General features: G+C 47.3%; 1 protein-coding gene across 2 annotated transcripts in view; it reads left to right on the top strand.

The window, feature by feature from the left end:
- The window catches only part of LOC138526940 (cholesterol 24-hydroxylase-like), a 524,604-nt gene that overhangs the window by 409,868 nt on the left and 96,014 nt on the right, over positions 1 to 18,722 (top strand). For both annotated transcript variants that reach the window (XM_069637830.1, XM_069637831.1), the window contains 2 exons: positions 1,071 to 1,143; positions 13,850 to 13,934. In XM_069637830.1, coding sequence (XP_069493931.1) covers positions 1,071 to 1,143; positions 13,850 to 13,934 — 158 coding nt within the window. The remainder of the gene's footprint in view (positions 1 to 1,070; positions 1,144 to 13,849; positions 13,935 to 18,722) is intronic.

Raw genomic sequence — 18,722 nt, 5'->3', positions numbered from 1 at the left:
GCAGAAGATCGATGTGAAGTGTAAATTGTGTGAAGTAAATCGAAGTGGTCCTGCGACAGTTTAAGCAAAACCCATCGCACATTCGAAAGTCTTCCATTTTGGCATCAAAAGCGGATTTGAGCCTGAATGAGGGGGGATCCATGATCCGAGCCCAAATTGAGGGAGACCAGTCTTGAACTTGTGAAAGTGAAACCATGACAAAGGGAAGTAACTTTTGTGTTTTGTTTGCTGCATCAGGCCCTCTGCAATACGACTGTCATTGCAAGAGAGACTTTGGCGGAAGGCCCTGATGCCTATGTGTTGAACTGCTACGTCGTGGCCAAGGAGCCAGAGTGTGTGCGAAGCCCGCACGTGCTGCCTTGCCCAGTGCTGAAAACTTGGGTAAGGGAAGACTGCTCAACTATCCCGACATATCATTTCTTGAACACTTTTCTTTTGCATAAATTGTTATCCGTGTATTTAGAAGTAAGGATTGACAATGTTTTTTTTAGCTTAGGCCCTTTTTTTTTTAAAGACTCAACTAGGACTGCGTTATTTGATGGTCGTATCTTGCTGGCATCTTTAGATTTAGTATTAAATGGGCTTTTTAGCAACCCCTTGAAGTTCAATAAAAATCCTTGAACTGTGATCACGTGCCTGTCTTTACTTTCTGGTACCATGCCTTCCTCACACTTCCCAATGAAGATTACTAAAGGTGACCTGCTTGAGACTAGGGCTGGAAATGCCTTGTGGTTGCTTTCTAGCGCCTGGAAGCACTTCAGCATGCTACAATGATATCGCACTTAAGAATCATCAAGTCATCTCTGAGGGCCCTGAGCTTAGAGGGACCCTAAGAAGGCCCTCCAACCTGAAACACCTGCAGGGCATCTCCGTGAAGCTGAGAACACTCTTGATCTTGTAGAATATGCATTCATGTGAGGTGTGTTGAATGCATGCTTTTTCTCTTTGCACTCTTGTGAATAAGAAAGCCCTGCATGACATGTATGACATTGTTTCTTTATGCACTGCTTCGATCTTGTGATTGTCTTGATCTTGTGTCCGTCACTTTATTCTGTTGCTTTGTTTTCTAGGCCAAGAGACAACAGCCAATCAGTTATCATTTTTAGTGCTTGAATTAACCCGGCATCCAGAAATAGTAAAAAAGTAAGTACAGCACATGGCTTATTACTAGTGCTTATGTTCAAACACACTGTAAATGATCAAGTGATGTGTAATAATAATATGGCAATATGGATTGAAGGACGGTTCATGATTGTGGAATAATTGGTTCTTCCAAGGTCTTTAAGGCTATTAGCACACAGAGATAATAATGTAGGGTTTGGAGGTCAAGCAAAAACACGATTTTAATAGTGAATATAGTAAATGGTTAAAACTCGCTAGTACATTAAATATAGTTTAATTTTGTGCTATTTAAACAGCAATGTTGTTGCATTAAGGTAAGCATTTTAATTGTAAGTTTAGTTGAAATAGAATAATTTTATCTTGTTCATACATTTGGTGTAAACGTCAACGGTTTCTCTGTTCACTTGATTTAGCTTTCACTTTGGTATATTAAATTGGATGTTGTCAATCACGTTTATAAAGATAAGCTCTCATATGGGTGACATGGGTGGTCTCACCCTGATGCTGTTGCTTCTTCTTGCTGATAGATTTTACCCATCAGCTGTGATTTTGGGATACCGAGGCTTGAGCTTCATTGCTCCATCTTCTAAGGTTGAGTGTATAGTCGTGGGTTTGGTTTCTTCTTGGTCTGTGTGGGCTTGTCACAGTAGGGCTGGTTTCACAGGGTCTTCGCCATGATGTGGTCTCACACCTCCCTCCACTAACTTTTTTTATACAATCCCACCCAGAATTCTGGGAAAAGAACAGGCAGTTGTGCGAAAACTCTACATATTTTAAAACAATTAAAAACAAATCCAAACAAAGGTGGTATACAGCTTCACCTGAGAGAAGTCACCACAATGTTATATACTGTAAGGGTGTTGAAGAAGGAGTCCGACAAGGGGAGGTCATGTTTGGGTTATATACTTTTTTATTTTAAAACCCCAAAACCTAACTATCCCAGTCTCTGAGGGGGGGGGGGGGTTCCCTGCGTCAGCCTACGAAAATAAGGTAATGTCAGAATGTCTGTCAAATTATAATCCGTCCTTGTCCAAAGCCCTGCTTCAAATGGATTGTCCTCCAAAAGTATTCCTCAGTAATGTCCAGCTTCGGCTGCTTCAGAAATGTTTCGGCAGAGGGCGCTCTGTGTCGATGGCGTTGAGTCAATGTCCCTCGAAGGCCACCGTTGAGGGTGACGTCATTGGAACGTGTTTGCTTCGTGAAACTCTGTGCTCCTCGTACTTGTGAAGTATTTGCTGTTGTCTTTACTGACATGTCTTCGTCTTCTACTCTGGCGACCCCTCGTTCCGGGATCAAGAAAGGTAAGGACTGTGGTTCCAAAATGTCCATTACTGACCCGCATGGAGTCTCTGTGGTGTCTAGGCGAGGGCCATGAAACGGATTTGTGCTCCCAAGTGTCAGTCTATGACAGGAAAGGCCTTGCAGGAACGAAAGGGGAAGCTGCAGGTAGCCAAGGTGTCCAATTCCCATAAGTTCTGAACTGCCAGGCCTTCGAACAATGAGTCGAGGGGCGACTCTCCTCGGCAGAAGGCGGCCAAGCGCTCATGGTCTCGTAGTGGTTCCCACCCCTCTTCGTCAAAGCGCTCAAGGAGAAGGCACAGCTGGTCACCTTCCTCATCGTTTTTGTCAGGTGGCACCCCCGAAAGGGTGATGTGCCTGTTCAAAAAGTCGACACTGGCAGAGTGGGAAGCTTTCCATGTGGAGGTCCTTAAAATCTTTGAAAAACAGGGCAGTGTTCCGTCCGCGCCTTCTGTGGAAGCCGGCAAGGAGCAGTCTCAGCTGGAAACTCGCGCGCCCTTGAGCCTGAGTAAATGGCCTCATCTGCATCGGGAGCCCTCGAAGCCTCGATTGGACAAGGTATCAGTGGATCACTCCAGACATGGTGAATGGTCAAGGTCGTCAACGTCTTCAAAGCTCTCAGCGCCAAAGACGTCGAAGGAACCTGTCAGGTCTTCGGTGCCAGTTTTGTCAGTTCAGCCCCAGGGCCTGTGGAACCTCCAAAGAAGGCAGTGGCTAAGTCTAGTTCAATGCCTTTGGCTGTCGAAGCGTCTGGGTTCCACAGCTGAAAACATTTACCCCTCTACCAAAAAGGTTTTTTTTTAAAGTCCCTCACGTCCATTTTTGAGGAGGAACATCATTCAGATGAGGAAGATTCCCATTGGTTCTCCAGTATGGGACCCCTAATGTGCCTGAATGTTCTATGCTGGAGTTCGGCAAGCCGGAGCCAGGGAAGCATGCAGACTCCTCTTACTGGCAACTTATGTTCCCAGTTGTCAAATATTTGTGCTGGTCTACACCTCCAGTGCATTTTGATCAGGATGATCTTACCAACGTTTTGGACCAGGGCCCGCCATGTGGCTCTTCAAAAAAAGGGAGGCCAGGAATTGGGACACGCCGGTGACTAATCTGGCGGTAGACAAATCGTCTGGTTGTGTAGGCAGCTACGGCTACCTCAAACAAGGCAGCATACCCTACCATCCCTCCTAATAGGGAGAATAAGCGTGTGGACGGATGGGCGTGGAAGGTATTTTTGGCAGATAGTATGGCGCTGAAGTCAGCAAACTCCACCTGTGCCTTGCAAATCTTTCGTACACTCTGTGGGAATGTATATATATATATATATATATATATATATATATATATATATATATATATATATGGTGGAGCATATTCCGGAAGGGGATGAAAGGAACGGCTTCCTGACTATTGTTATGGACGGCAAGGAAGCCATGTGTGAGTCCCTTCAGTCTGGACTGGATACTGCAGACAACAGATCCATGGCTACAAGCACTGTGATGCGCATGTTTATGTGGTTGTGGAAGCCGGGTTTTGCACCTGATGTGCAGGCTCGTCTTCTCAACATTCTGTTTGACACGTCTCATCTGTTGGGCAGCAAGGCTGACGAGAGCCTTGAGAAGTTGTAGACCTCTAAGGCGGCAGCCAAGTCTTTAGGTGCTGCTGTTAGGCAACCTCAGCCTTTTCGTCCTAGCGGACAACCTTGGAGGGGTCGGTCCTTTCGTTACTACTCCTCATTTGGAAGGGCGAGAGGAATGGCTAAAGAGGCCAACGAAAATGTCCTCATGGTGGATGAGGTAGAGGTGCTAAGCCAGCTCAAGCTACGGCCTCGTTGCCATCGGCATCTGCAGCAGCTGCTTCAAAACCTCTCTGAATGCTTGTGTCACAATTCACCGTGGGGGGGGGGCAGACTGTCTCAGCAGCTCGAAGAATGGCGAGCCATTACTTCAGATGCTTGGGCTCTGTATACAATAGCCCACGGTTACTGCCTTCCTTTTATGAAGAAGCCTCAGACCAATCCACTGGGGAAACACTCTTTGAGGATTCCGGATCCGTTCCTTGTGCGGGAAATCTTAACCGTGCTGGAGAAAGATGCTATAGAACCAGTGCCTGTAGCTGAGAGGTACAAGGACTCCAAGAAAGACTGAGGATGGAGACCCATCTTGGACTTGAGATACGGGAAGAAGTTCCTCAGGGAAGACAAATTCAAGATGGTCACTCTTTCTCAGATCCTCCAGGCCCTCCAATTGCAGGATTGGTTTGTGTCATTGGACCTTCAGGATGCTTATTTTCATATGCCGATCCATCTCAAGCCCAGGAAATACCAGAGGTTCGCTGTTGGTGGCTCGCACTATCAGTTTTGAGTCCTGCCATTCGGGTTGACCTCTGCACTGACGGTGTTCACCAAACTGATGGTGGTAGTGGCAGCGCATCTCAGGAGAGGGGCGATTCGCGTCTACCGCTACCTGGACGATTGGATGATCAGGGCGCGTTCTCCCGAACAAGCCTTGGATCATCTCAACGTTTCCTGCCACTTCCTGTACAGACTGGGCTTCTCCCTCAAATTCAAGAATTCCCAGATGACACATTCCCAACAGCTCCAGTACATAGAGGCGGTTTTAGACACATCCTTGGGAAAATTCATGGCCTCATGACATCCTGCATTTTACTGGTGCCAGAGGCTCTCCTACGGATGTGGTGCCTTCAGTGGGATCTCAGAACAAATGGTCCCAGTTCTCGGGATGGTTGTCGGACCAACCTCTGATCCCGACCAGAGTCTCACAGGATCTTCTGTGGTGGGCGAGGAACATATTCTGAAGGGGGGAATGCTTTTGGCAACCATGATCTGAGATAACTGTAGTGACGGACACCTCAATCAAGGGGTGGGGAGCTCCCGCCAATGATTTGACTGTCAGCAGTCGTTGGTCTCTATCGAAGTCCAAATTACACATCAATCTTTTGGAGCCGAGAACAATCAGACAAGCGCTGAAGGCTTTCCTGACGTCTGTACGGGGAAAGCATGTCCTGATAAAGGCAGACAATATGGTGGCCATGCACTACCTCAACATGAGGCGTAGGGTCCCTACCACTGTGCAGAGGCAAAGCATCTCTGGTGTTGTGCTATTCAAGAAGCTATCTCCCTGTTGGCAGGTCACCTAGCCGGAGAGGATAACACGGCAGTGGACACTTTGAGCAGGCAGAGCAGTCTCCCACGAGTGGGAACTAGCTCAAGAAGTCCTTCAAGAGATCTTGACCCTTTGGGGAACCCCTTAGGTGGATCTGTTTGCAACCGGAAGTGCGAGCAGTTCTGCTCAAGGGAATTTCCTCTGAGAGGAGCTCTGGAATCTCGGGCACCACATAATCCTCATTGCCCCGCATTGGGCAATGACAACATGGTACCCGGACCTTTTTTGGACATGTCCATCTGTCCTCCGATACGTCTTCCACAAAGAGAGGATCATCTCTCGCAAGAGGGGGGTCGTTTTCTCCATCCAGAGGTCAACATTCTAAACCTTCACGCATGGTTTCTGAAAGGTTGAGATACAAGGATTGGGACCTCCCGGATGACGCAAGGGAGGTGTTTCTTTCGGGCAGAACACCAGCAACAAAGTCTCTGTACCGTTGCTGTTGGAATACGTTTTGCGACAGGTGCACGGAAAAGAATGTTGATCCTTTTCGATGTAGGACTCTGGATGTTCTATCCTTTCTGCTTTAATTAACACACAAAGGTCTTCAGGCTGGCACCATTAAGGTTTACCTGGCAGCGCTTTCCATCTTCAAGCACTCATCTGAGGAATGCTCCTATTTCAAAATCCCGCTGGTGACTCAATTTCTCAAAGGGCTCTCAAATGTATTGCCACCTTCGACTTTTCAGGTTCCGTTTGGGACCTCAACCTGGTTTTGAAATTCCGAATGTGTGTGCCATTTGAGCCCTTGCACACATGTTTGTTGAGGTTGTTAACCTTTAAGACAATTCTATTAGTTGCTATTACTTCTGCACATAGAGTGAGCGAGTTGGAGGCACTTTCTTCCAAGCAACCCTTTACTATATTACACAAGGGCAGGGTTGTGTTGAGGGTTAGACCCTCCTTCCTATCTAAGGTAGTTTTGGACTTTCATTTAAGTCAGAAAATTGTGCGGTCGGCCTTTTATCCTCTGCTGCATTCTAGTAAGGAAGAGGAAAGGCTCTATAAGTTGGACCCTAGGAGAGCATGGAATTTTTATATTTCCAGGATGTCCAAATTGAGATTGGATGACCAGCTCTTTGTAGGGTATACTGGCCGCAAATTAGACCAGGCTGTTTCCAAACAGACCTTGTCTAGGTGGATCATCCTCGCTGTTTCTGAATGCTACAGACTGGCAGCAAAGGACACTCCAGAGTGTTTACAGTCACATTCCACCAGGGGCGTTGCCTCTTTGACAGCCTTCAAAGGGGTGTTCCCATTAAAAACATCTGTGATGCTGCAACAGGGTCATCAATACACACGTTTACTAAGCATTATTCTCTGGATACTTCCCACGCTCAGGATGCCGCTTTTGGTATGGCAGTGCTTTACTCTGCCCTGTAGCACTTGGCATATCTAAATTCTTCCCCCTCCTCCGAACATGGGTACTGCTTTGGGAGTCTGTCAAAGATGAGGAATATGTTGGAGAACACAATCCATTCGAATAAACAAGTTAATTACCAACTGGTAACGTTCTTTTGACTAGATGTTCCTCCAACGTATTCCTCATAGCCCTCCCAACCTACCCCTCTGTAGAATATCCCGTGCTATTACAGCTTTAGTTCCAACAAGGCTGAATACTGTCCTGCCCGTGTTTATGGGCATTTTTGCTAACACGAGGAGGGAAAAAACAGAACTGAGGCCGACGGCCGTGCATGCTACTTATAACATCCAATGACGTCACCCTCGATTGAGGCCTTCGAGGGAATTGACATGATGCCATCAATGCAGGGCGCCCTCTGCTGATAAATTGCCGAAGCTGGATATTACATGTCAAAGATGAGGAATACGTTGGAGGAACATCCAGTCGACAGAACGTTTCCAGTTGGTAAGTAACTTGTTCTTCTCTTCCTTACACTTAAACCTAGGAAGGTCTAAGGTTCTTCCACCCGGGGAATGCCTCCCTACTCCTGGTACTCCTGGTATCTGGTAAGGTAAAAGTCTAGAAGAATGCCTTTCTCCTGGCTAGCTCCCGAAGTTCAAAGCAAAAGAAAAGGTTTTCCACCAGGAGAATTACTCACTTCTCCTGGTTTTTCTCCCCTTATCAAAGAGCCGTCTACGTAACTCTTGTAGCGCTTTCCAAGCTTTCTTCAGTAGGTCCCCAAATGTTCCGTTTCCTTGGTGTACTCTCCTACATGGTATTGCAACTTTATAACTTCGCTTTATAAAGGTATATGGGTCCTCCCTTTTCCAATGTTCGACAATTTCATTTTGGGATTTAATTCCCCTGTTTCTCTTACTCTTCTTCCTACCCCTGGTGTACTCACCTGCCATGGTGTTACAACTTTCTTACTTGGGTGCTGTTAGACTGGATATCCGAACCCTGCTCTGGTAAAGAGACGTTCAGGAGGCCACCCTTGTTGGTGAAACAGGGAACACTTCTGCAAAGTTAGCCAGGTCAATTCAAGGTAGCTTGGAGAGCAGTCAAGGCTTGGTCTCCGGAGTAGTGGGATTGATCTGAAGTCTTGGAAGAGCACACACAGTAGTACGACAAGAATTACTGGATCTCTGGTCACAAATGCAGGACAATGAAATCACCAAGGAGGTGTCATGAGTGATTGGTCCCACCACTCCATGGAGTTGAAGCACCTTTGCAGGTCCTCAGAGATTGAGCGCAAAGCAGGGCTCTACCGGGTCAACAGCAGGCTCAGAGTGCCAAACCTTCTCTGCGCAGTTCCGGATAGTCCATGGATCTTCTCCGCGTCTCTGGATACTTGGCTCCGTGTGTAGGCCTATTTGGACCTATGGATGATCCGCAGATCCGGGTCTACACTCGGGACCCCTCGTCATATCCTAAAGTCCACGGGCATGCTCATACGCATGCTCATAGTCGGTCAATGAGGAGATGTGCTCCTCATACACGCCAGCAGTGGTCCAATCAGGAACCACTGTATCTCTCAGGCTTTCATGCACACCAGACATCCTGGCACCAGTTTATTTATTGTGCATTTGTAAGGCGCTTATATATCAAGGAATTGTTTGAAAGCGCCCACGGGGCAAAGGGGAGGGAACAGGGGAACAAAAGAGGAGGCAACAGAGCAACAAAAGGAAACTAAAATAACACAGATGACCAAAGACAGATGTGGTTCTACTAGGCCTTGTGAGCATTCGGCACGTGCAGAGAGAGGGAGAAGGGACAAGGGAAGAGGGGTAATCGCTAGTGGTTCTACAGAGGGGGGGTGCCAGAGAGTCTTTTGCAGGCAAGAGGTAAGTGCCTGCCAGAGATCACTTAGTAAAGAGTGGTCACCTGCCAATACAATAAGTGCAGGTTTGTGGGACAACACAGGCCGGTGGGTGCCCAAAGGCAAGTGCTGGGGGAGGGCAGAGTCTAAAGGCGATTACGCAGAAGGCCAGGACCCAGAAGGACACGTAAGGGCCCAGGTCACCAATCTCAGTGACCGTGGGGTTTAGCACAGGAGGTTGAGGGGAAGGAGCAGGTGAAGAGGGAAGTCTTGAGGAGCTTCCTGGAATTTGAGGAGATCCAGCTCACGACTGAGGGGAAGGGGGAGGCTGTTGCAGAGGAGGTAGCCGGCCGAGGAAAGAGAAAGGCCAACAGCTCACTGCTTAGGGAAGTGCTTGACATGCAGCGAGTTAGAGTCGGAAGAACGTAAAGATCTAGAGGGAGAGTATTTGGTCAGAGCAAGTTGTAGATAGGGTGGTCCCCGGCCCCAGACAGTCTTATGGGTGATGCAGAGGGATTTGATTTTGATCCTTGCAGCTACCCGGAGCCAGTGGAGAGATTTTAGGGCTGGAGAGATACTGTCCCTGGGCTTGAGGCCAAGGATAAGTCTTGCAGCCGTAGTCTGGATAAGATGAAGGGGGCGGAGAGAGCAAGAGAGTAGGTTAAGGAAGAGGCGGTTGTCCAGCCTAGAGAGTACCAGAGCTCTAGAGACATGAGCTTCTGGGCAAAAGTGAGGAAAGGAAGGATACCTCTGAGGAGGTGGAGTTGAATATGGGCCTTCCCTGCAAGGTCCAAGATATGTGGAAGGCAAGGGAGAAGGGAGTCGAAGATGACTCCAAGGTTTCTGGCTTCAGATAAAGGAGAAAGGGGATAGCCCATAGTGGGTGAGGAGCAGGAGTCCCAATAGGAGGAGACTGTCATAGAGCTGACAACCCTAGTGACCTCATCTCTTGAGATAGGAGAAAAGGAGCAGAGAATGGCTTGGGGGGGAATGAGAGGCCAGAGGTGGCAGGGTTATGGGAGGAGGGAAGGAGCAAGGGGAGAAAGAAAGAGTACTCATGATGTCCTCAGTGTTTGCAGTGAAGTGGGTGGCCGCAGTGCAGAAGGCCTGGGAGGGATGAGGCGATATGGAGACTACAGAAGGATTGGCTAGGTTCTTTCAGATTTTAAAGAGTTCAGCCTTGTTGTTGGAGGCTCCAGAGACGCAAGGCTGGATGTGAGCCCTCTTCTTTGAATGAATGGAGAGACTATATTGCCTTTGAAGAAGGCTACAGGCCAGTTTGTCAGAAGATGAGCTTGAAGTCTGCTATTTCCCTTCCGCAGCTCTGCACTTGTGTTTCAGGGCTGCTAGATCAGAATCGTACCAAGTGTTATGCTTGGTGGAATGTTTCAAGCACATCTTCCTGACTGGGGCAAGAATGCAGGGTGTGTTGGTGATAGCAAGATGGAGGTTGCTGAGAGCAGAGTCTGAGTTAGTGTCTGCAGTGGTAGGAGAGGGGGGATGAAGATGGATGCGAAGGCAGTGACTGACACTCGTTTTATAGGGCGGATGTCTGTGAACGAGGTTGGCAGAGCTGGGGGAGGTGCTGTCAGAGGGCTGATGGGACCCAGATGAGAGGAGAGGAGGGAGTGGTCTAACCAGGAGAGCGGGGTGGTGAGTGGAGAGCAAACTATTGCTGTGGATGAAGGCATCGAGAGTAGTGTGGCTTGGGACCAGACAGTCCCAGCGCACTTCCTGTGTACCCACACATGTGACATGCATTAGGCTGTGAAAAGCGCTGACTTTCTCGGATGAATGCATGCCCAAATAAGGACTTCCTCGGTCACAAAGAGCATGAGGAAGGCCAACAGACAAAATGGCCATAGGAGAGGACAAAAGACCTTGTGGCATGGCCGTGATGGACACCAGCCAGAGTCATGAGCCAAATGCGGTAAGCGCGGTATGGCTTAGTAAAAGTTCATAAAAATACATGAAAAAGCTTCTGCTGCCACCAGTCTACTCCTAGCACATTGTCCAAAGTCATAAGACTAAGGTAAATAAAGTTTCCCAGTACTGGCATTCAGAAGGACGAGTCTGTTTCCCCATAACGATGAGTGAAAGCCCAGTGGAGTGCAGCTGAACGCTGTGCTTCACTGGCAGAAAGTCAAGTCAGGAGGCTGAAACAAAAGCAAAATGTTGGAGAGTCCACAAATAAAAGTTAAAACAGCAGTAAGTGAAATGTTACCTAACTGGTGCGGGATACAAGACTCTCGTATTGAGTGGTTCACTATCCTGCCAGGCCTTTTCCACATTGCCTGGTTCACTATGCTGCCAGGGTTTTTCCACCTTTCATTCACTCGTTGTTTTATCTGGATAACAATCCTTTTCATATGCTTTGTCACCAACCCTTTCTTAATAATGTCTGTTAGTTTTACTTTTCTATCGTCATGGTTCTTAATATTGTTTGTACCAGTTTCACTATCCTTCCTTGGACTCTTATCAATATCCATATTGGTATCAAATATACCATCTTTAGTTTGACTCGCAATAATGTATGCATTGGTGTCAACTGTTTCAGTTCCTTCTCTTGGTCTCTCATGCACTGTTTCGTACGCGGCATTCACCCTGAAGTGCCCTGGTAACCAGTTAACTTTCCTCAGGCTTATCGAACTTCTGTGGCAGCTTCGATGTTCCTCGCATTTCATTCTGCTTCGGCTTTCCTCTGTCTGCGTGCGGTTGCAGGGACGCTGCAAACTTCCTCTGGTTTCGCTTCTCCGCACGCTGTCCATCCTCTGCACAGCATTCGGCAGTCCGCTCCTTCCCGGTCTTCTGAACAGCGTCAGACCAAGTTAGCCTTAGTTGCAGCATCTGCCAGTCTTGCTGCTTCTCTGCCTGCTTCTTTCCCTCTTGCTGTTCACCTGGGCCCATTTTAAATGTCTGGTCCGATTTTGCATTCTCCAACGACTAGAAAGTGCCATTGGTTTAGTACGCATGGTCATCAACATTACTCCATCCCTCTTCCTCGTCTCATTACTTGAGAAGGGGGGGCGGCAAACAGTGTTGTTGGTTAGAAGAAAGTGGGAATTCACGATCCACGCTACTATAAGCCACAATTGAGTGAAAAGATACATGGCTGTTACTAAGAGGTATATCTGAAGTATTGTTTTTACTCAATATGTCTCTTGCCTCCCTGGAGTTTGCCCTCCCCTTTGCAGTCCCCCCGCAGATAGACACCCCCAGAGCCTGAGTGAGGTGGCTTCTGCCTTTCCCTAGCCACATAGGTGAAGCTTTCTCCAGAGAATCAGTTGTGAAGCAGTCAGATGTGTCAGTGCATATTAAGCTCTAAAGAATAGTAGGCTTTCTAAACACACTTCTATTTCTTAGCAATAAATATCTCTAAAAACATTAATTTCACAAAATAATTTGAGCATTAGGGGAAAAAAATTCACATTTAAATGAATCAAAATAGTCTTCATTTTCTCGGACGCCCACCATTTACAGAATCAGAGGATTGTTAACTGTTCCTAGTGTCCCAACTGAATGTGGTGCAGGGCCTGCTTTACCCATGTGTGTTCTCTTCTCTAAACATGATTGTGTGCAACTTTCTATCTCTACATATGTGTGCAACTACATATGTTTGCATACTGCTTTCACTATATTTCTTTTCAGTTTCCTTCAGATATTCTTTAACACTGCACATGTATCCCTGTCAAATTAGCATCTCCCTTTGTTCCAGCCCCCTATTACTGGTATTTAGAGTGGCCAGCGCAATAAGCAATATGGAATTGTATCAGAGATTCTTACTTACATTTTAACTGTGGCTTCTTATTTTGCAGAATCAGCAGGGCCCTTTTTACTCTGGAGTTATTCTATCAGAAATGTCCCTTGCCAGCTGCCTGGAAATCAGTCTCTGATCTGACCTGCTCATCTCTTTCAGAATGGGCTGCTTTCACCAGTTTGTCTGGAAACCAGCACTCCAGTTGGCATTAGTTCTCCTCCACAGCCAACCACATCCTTCAGTTTTCATTAATGTGTTTCGTTTACTCAGATATTCCTCAGCAGTTGTTTGGGGCCTTCACACCGAGTGCAGCGGGAGGGGGGGGGGGGGTCATGATTGTAGGATAATGATCTGCCAACAGGTTATTTCCAGAGGCAAATGCAGAGGAATCCAAGTTGGGTAATGGTCATTATCCCAGTCGCCTCTTTGGTCATTTTTTCCTACTTCTGCCCTTTTTTATTCTCCCACTGTTATGGGGGTGCCTATATTTGCCAATTTTCTAATTTGATTTGTGCATTCATGGGGAAAACCCTGTGACCCTCATGTTTTTATGTACCCCCGACCCCCCACAGAAGATACCTCCAAATCCCTCCCCTTTTTAGGCCACTTCATACTCCACTTTGCCCCACCTCTGCTCCTAACATAACCCACCTTGCTTCCATAGGAAACCCTTGATCCCATCAAATGTTGTTCCTGGAATGTCCTGGTCCCCATTATCTAAAGCTATCATGACCCATCCTGACTTTTCCTTTGTGCACCCTGCATGAAGGGGATAAATGAGGCTCATAGAAGGAAGGATTACCATCTCAAGATGGCCACCAAGCAAATAAAACACGGTAGCTGTAGCAACAAGATCAGCTCTTTATGTTTCTGAAGAGATGAAAGAGTGGCAGGAAACTGAGGTGGACGTCACCAGCAGGCAAATGGAAGTCAATTGAGTTCAGTTAAGAGTAAAGGGGTAAGTGTGAGGAAGGCAGCAGCAGAGATTATCTGAGTCGGGCATCACGACTGGGACTCAGAATGTAATTTATGTCAGGAATTCTAGGGCACATTCCGGGCATTTTGCTTGGCCTATCCATGGGCTGTAACTGTTGCACTATAGTGTCTTGCAATTGGCCAAAAGCATTTCTAGACATGGATTTTCTCTCTAGCTTTATGGATCTTGGACCATCACCAGGTTAACACCAGGATCCATATGGCCTAATTGTAACAGTGACATACTGATGCTGCACAAATTGTTTGATATTTTCTCTTTTCTTATACCCCAGACTTCAAGCAGAGATTGATGAAGTCATTGGATCAAAGAGGGACGTTGATTACAGTGATCTTGGCAAGTTGCAGTACTTAAACCAGGTACATCAAAACTTGGGAGGATAGCTCAGCAGCAACGTGCTCGCCTTGGAAGGAAATCGACACAGAGCAACACAGGTTCGATCCCCAGGTCCGCGCTTAGAAACCTCTGGGTATTAAGTGCATTATAAATAACCTATCATATCATATCTATCATATATCATAACATATCATTGACATGAGTGATAGATGGAGATGGAAGGTACACTAAGCTCATCTTGAAAAATGAAAATGGGAAACTACTTTATTGCGAAAAAATCCCCAAAATCTTATTGCAGGGTTAACAGCTATGCTAAATGTCAAATACTCTAAACTGCTGTACCGGGGGCTCTACTGGGGGAGTGAGTCCTAACTACACATCTGTTAAATCAAGCAGGGTTAAGCCAAATGCATTTATTTATTTATTTATTGTTCACTTTTTGGGTGCCTATACAGGAAGCAAATACTGTTTCAAAGTATCCACAGGGCAACAGGGAGGGGACAGGGGATGACGGACAGTGTAATTACAACAATGTTAAATAGTTAAATGCAACAATATAAGAATACAGTGGGGAGGGGGAGACAAATCAACCTACTATACCTTGTGAGTGTTCAGAACGTGCAAGTGCAGAGGGGTGAGAGGTATGGGATAGGTGCTGTGGTGCTCATGAATAGCAGCAGGCGAAGTGCTATGAGGTAAGGTAAGTGCAACCTCCAGTGGTGGAGGGTGATCCAAGGCAAGTGCAGAGGATAGACAGCAGCTGGGATAAGAAGTGGGAGGGCAGGGCTCTGGGGATGCATAAGGGCCCTGCACAGCAATCAAACTACTGTGCGATTAGCAGGGGAGAGGGAGAGAGAAGAAGGGAGGGAAGAGGTCAAGAGGAAGGTCTTGAGGCTTTTCCAGAACTTAAGGAAGTCCTGCTCAAGGCGAAGAACGAGGGAGAGGCTGTTCCAAAAAAGGGAGCCCGCTTAGGAAAGCCTTCAACCACCTTCCCCCTGTTTAGCAAACCGCTTTACTCACAAGGTGTTGGTGCCAAAGGAACGTAGGTGTCTAGAGGGGGGCTATTTAGTCAGAAAGCGTTGCAGATAGTGTTCCCTGGCCCCAGACAGCCTTGTGGATGATGCAGAGGAATTTGAATTTAATCCGTGCTGCATTTGGGAGCAGTGAAATCTTTGTAGGGCAGGAGAGATGTGGTTCCTGGGCTTGAGGCCAAGGATAAGTCTCACTGCCCTATTCTGGATTAGCTGGCGGGGTCGAGAGTGGACAAAGGTAGATTGAGGAGGCTTTTGCAATAGTCAAGCCTAGAGAGAACCAGAGCCCGGGTAACATTGAGACTCTGGGGGAAGGTGAGGAAAGGTAGAATTCCTTTAAGAAGGAAAAGCTTAAAGTGGACTTCTTGGCAACGTCCTAAGTATGAGGAAGGAAGGAGAGAGAGGGGTGTCGAAGATGACTGTGGTTTCTGGCTTCCGAAGAGGGAGCAGGATGAGAGCCCAAGGAAGGCGGCCAGTGAGAAGGGAAGAGGTCAGGTGCCGAGGTCCCAATAGGGAGGATCTCTGTTTTGCTGGCATTGAGGCAAAGTTCATTGGAGGTACACCAGGCCTGGATGGCTGAGGGGCAGTCAGGGTTGATGGAGGGTGCATGGGCGTCTGTAGGAAGTTTGAAGAAGAGTTGTGTGTCATCAGCATAGCACTGGAAGTTGGGGGAAGAGGAGGAAATGAGCTATCCCAGCAGAGTAAGGTAGATGTTAAAGAGCCAAGGCATAGAAATAGAGCCCCAGGTGTTCAGAAGAGCAGTTTACGTGCCTCTGGATGCTCGGAATCCAGATTGATGGTCGTGGAGACTGCCAACAAGTTCAGTGTGGAGGTTAAGTTGGAGCATGGCCAACTTCTCAAGTAGTTTCCCCAGGAAACGGGTGATGTAGATGGAGCGATAGTTGGCTGGGCAGGAAGGGTCTGCTGATGATTTTTTAAGGAGGGGCACTAAAGGGAGTGCTTGAGGGAGGATGGAAAAGAACCAGTACCAAAGGAGTGGTTACAAAGATCAGCAAGAGCAGGGGCGAGAGAGGAAAGTTGTCCTCAATAGTTCTGGATGAGCAAGGGGCAACTTGTTTGGATAAGACCTTCATGGAGTTGACAACTCTAGTGATTTTTTCCGGAGAGACAGAGGCAAAGGAGGAAGGAGGAGGGTGAGTTGTTAGGGAAGGTAAGGGGGGAGGGATGGGTTGGAAGAGTGCCTGACAAGGCTGTTCAGTATGTCCTGAGTTTTCGAGGTGAAATGACTGGGGAGTGAATTGCAAAGCGCCTGGGAAGGAGTAGGGGCAGAGGATACTGTGGACAGGTTGGCAAGTTCTGTGTAGATTTTGAAGAGTTCAGCTGTGTTGCTGGACACGCCAGATACTCGTGCTTGAATGTGGGCCCTTTTTTTGGCATGGATAGTCTGTATTGCCTTTGGAGCACGCGGCAGGCCAGTCTGTCAGAGGGTGAGCCTGAAGTTTGCCACTTCCATTCTGCAGCCCTGCACTTATGTTTCAGGTTTGCAAGTTCGGAGTTGTACCAGGTGTTACACTTGGAGGCAGGTTTCAGGCGGATCCTCATGACTGGGTCAAGGATGTAAAGAGTGTTGGTGATGGAAAGATAGAGGTTGCTGAGCGGAGGTAGAGTCTGAGTTGGGTGGGCAAGGGGGAATGAAGGTGGAAGTAAAGGCAGCGGTTGACACTCGTTTCATCGGATGGATGTCTGTGAACTAGGTTGGCAGGGCTTTTGGAGGAGCTGTCACAAGGTCATAGGGACCCAGGTGGGAGGAGATGTCAGGAATCGAGGTGGGCGTGTCAAGAATCGAACAAGGCAAACGCCGTCCTCGTCTTGTCAGACACAACAGGAGCATTTCAAAATGCGCCATTTACATCGATCATTGGCACAGGTTCATTCTTTCCCTCTTAAAAAAAGGGTTAACTCACTGCCACAGCAAGTTCGTAAAGAGTTATCCTTCCTTCTGGTCACGGTGGCAGCTGCCATGGAAATTGGGGCAGGGACACTGACTCCCTCTACGTCAGACGCACGTTATGGTCATGTGACCGTAACTTGATAAGCTCTAGTTTGCAGTGAGTTCATTGCTTCTGATTTTGCATGAAGTGTGCTACGTTCTTTTGATCAAGATTCTGTTTCTGCTATTTACCTTTTTTGTTAATCCTGCCTTGCCCTATATTCCCGTTTGAGTTGTCTGCACCTTGGTTTCACGAAGTTAAGTCTTCCATTCTTTGTGTACCCGTCCTGCCTTAGTCGTCCTTTGTGTCCCTCACACGTACCTGTTGCCTTCCTGCTACCATTTCGGAATTCCCCCAAAACTGCAACAGGCTTTATTCTTGCTGTGTTATCTCCCGCTGCCGAACCGGAACTCTCCAAGGATTGTCTACTGCCTCACACCTTGTCATTATTGAATATATCCCCGTTGCTGACCCGGACTGCTTTCAGGACTGTTTTTGTCTCACGATTGATCACCATTCATTGCCAGCTCGTTACCGACCCGGACTTCATTGGATTGTTTACTACTCTTTGGGATCCACACGACTGCAAGGGCTCCACAAGACTGCCGGTACCTTCCTCCTCACCTCACCCTGGTACGGACTAGAGACTGCTGGCGTACCATTACAGGGAGAGGGTGAAGCGTCCTCGTTTCGTCGGCATTCCTTGCCGCACTTCCTTACCCATAGGCATTTGCGTGCCGGCGGGAATAGTCCCATACCCCTCTGTACCTGGCGGTTTTACTGGGAGCATTTGTTCTATTTGGAATATCACCTGACCATCCCATGGTAAGAAGTGTCTGTCCATATTCTTGTCTTCACTATCCAGTTTGGTCTTTGTAAGTACTAAGCATTCTATGTTTGTTTGTTTGTTTGTTTATTTATTTATTGTGCGCACCAGACCCTAGGGTAGCAGGGCGCAAGAGAACAAGGAGGTTTACAGCTTAGTTAACGTTTGCAGGTTACAGATTAGTTAACGTTACAGGTTACAGGCATAGTGGACATTTCGAATCTACAGGGTAGGGCAAGTGCAAGAGCAGATAAGGCGTAGCTAAACAGTCAAATCTATGGCGATCAAACAGTAAAAGCAGGTTAGTACAAACATTATAAGAAGACGTTACGTATAAAGTGACATACGCTATGTCGCATTCTCAATAAGCCATTTTATGGTGTTCTTTCTAAAGTTATTGAAGGTTTGGTCAGATCTGAGTGCAAGGGGTAGGGAATTCCATAACTGTGCTGCCTTAACTGGGAAGCTGGAACCTCCAATGGTGGCTAGTTTGAATCTGGGCACTAGGAGGCAGTTGGGGCTGGCTGTCCTTGTGAGTCTCGTTGGATTTTTCCTGTTGAAGCGTTCTGAGAGGTATCGGGGAGCTTTGTTGTTTAGGCATTTGTGGATAAGGGACGCAGATTTAAGGTTGATTTTTTCTTGGGTGGAAAGCCATTTGTGTTTTCGTCTTATTTCTGAAATGTATGCACTTCTGGGGATACTTGGGGCCGCTCTAAGTGCATTGTTTTGGAGCACTTGGATTCTGTGGATGATTTGTTTGGTAGTCCCTATGTAGAGGGCGTTGCAATAATCTAGTTTCGATAAAATGAGGGCTCTAGCTAGAATAAGACAGCTGTCCTCTGAAAGGAATGGTTTCCCAGCTCGTATTAACTTGCATGTATAGGCAGTGGATGATGACAGTGAGTTCACCTGTTTGGTGAAAGATAGTGTCGCATCAAGGTAAAAACCTAGGGTTTTTACTTCTCTGGCGACCTTGATAGTGTTGCCATCGATGATGAAGGC

Source organism: Ambystoma mexicanum, chromosome 14, assembly GCF_040938575.1.
Source record: "Ambystoma mexicanum isolate Mex_15411 chromosome 14, UKY_AmexF1_1, whole genome shotgun sequence".
In the NCBI taxonomy this organism is placed as follows: Eukaryota; Metazoa; Chordata; class Amphibia; order Caudata; family Ambystomatidae; genus Ambystoma; species Ambystoma mexicanum.
This window is presented reverse-complemented; position numbering and strand designations above follow the sequence as displayed.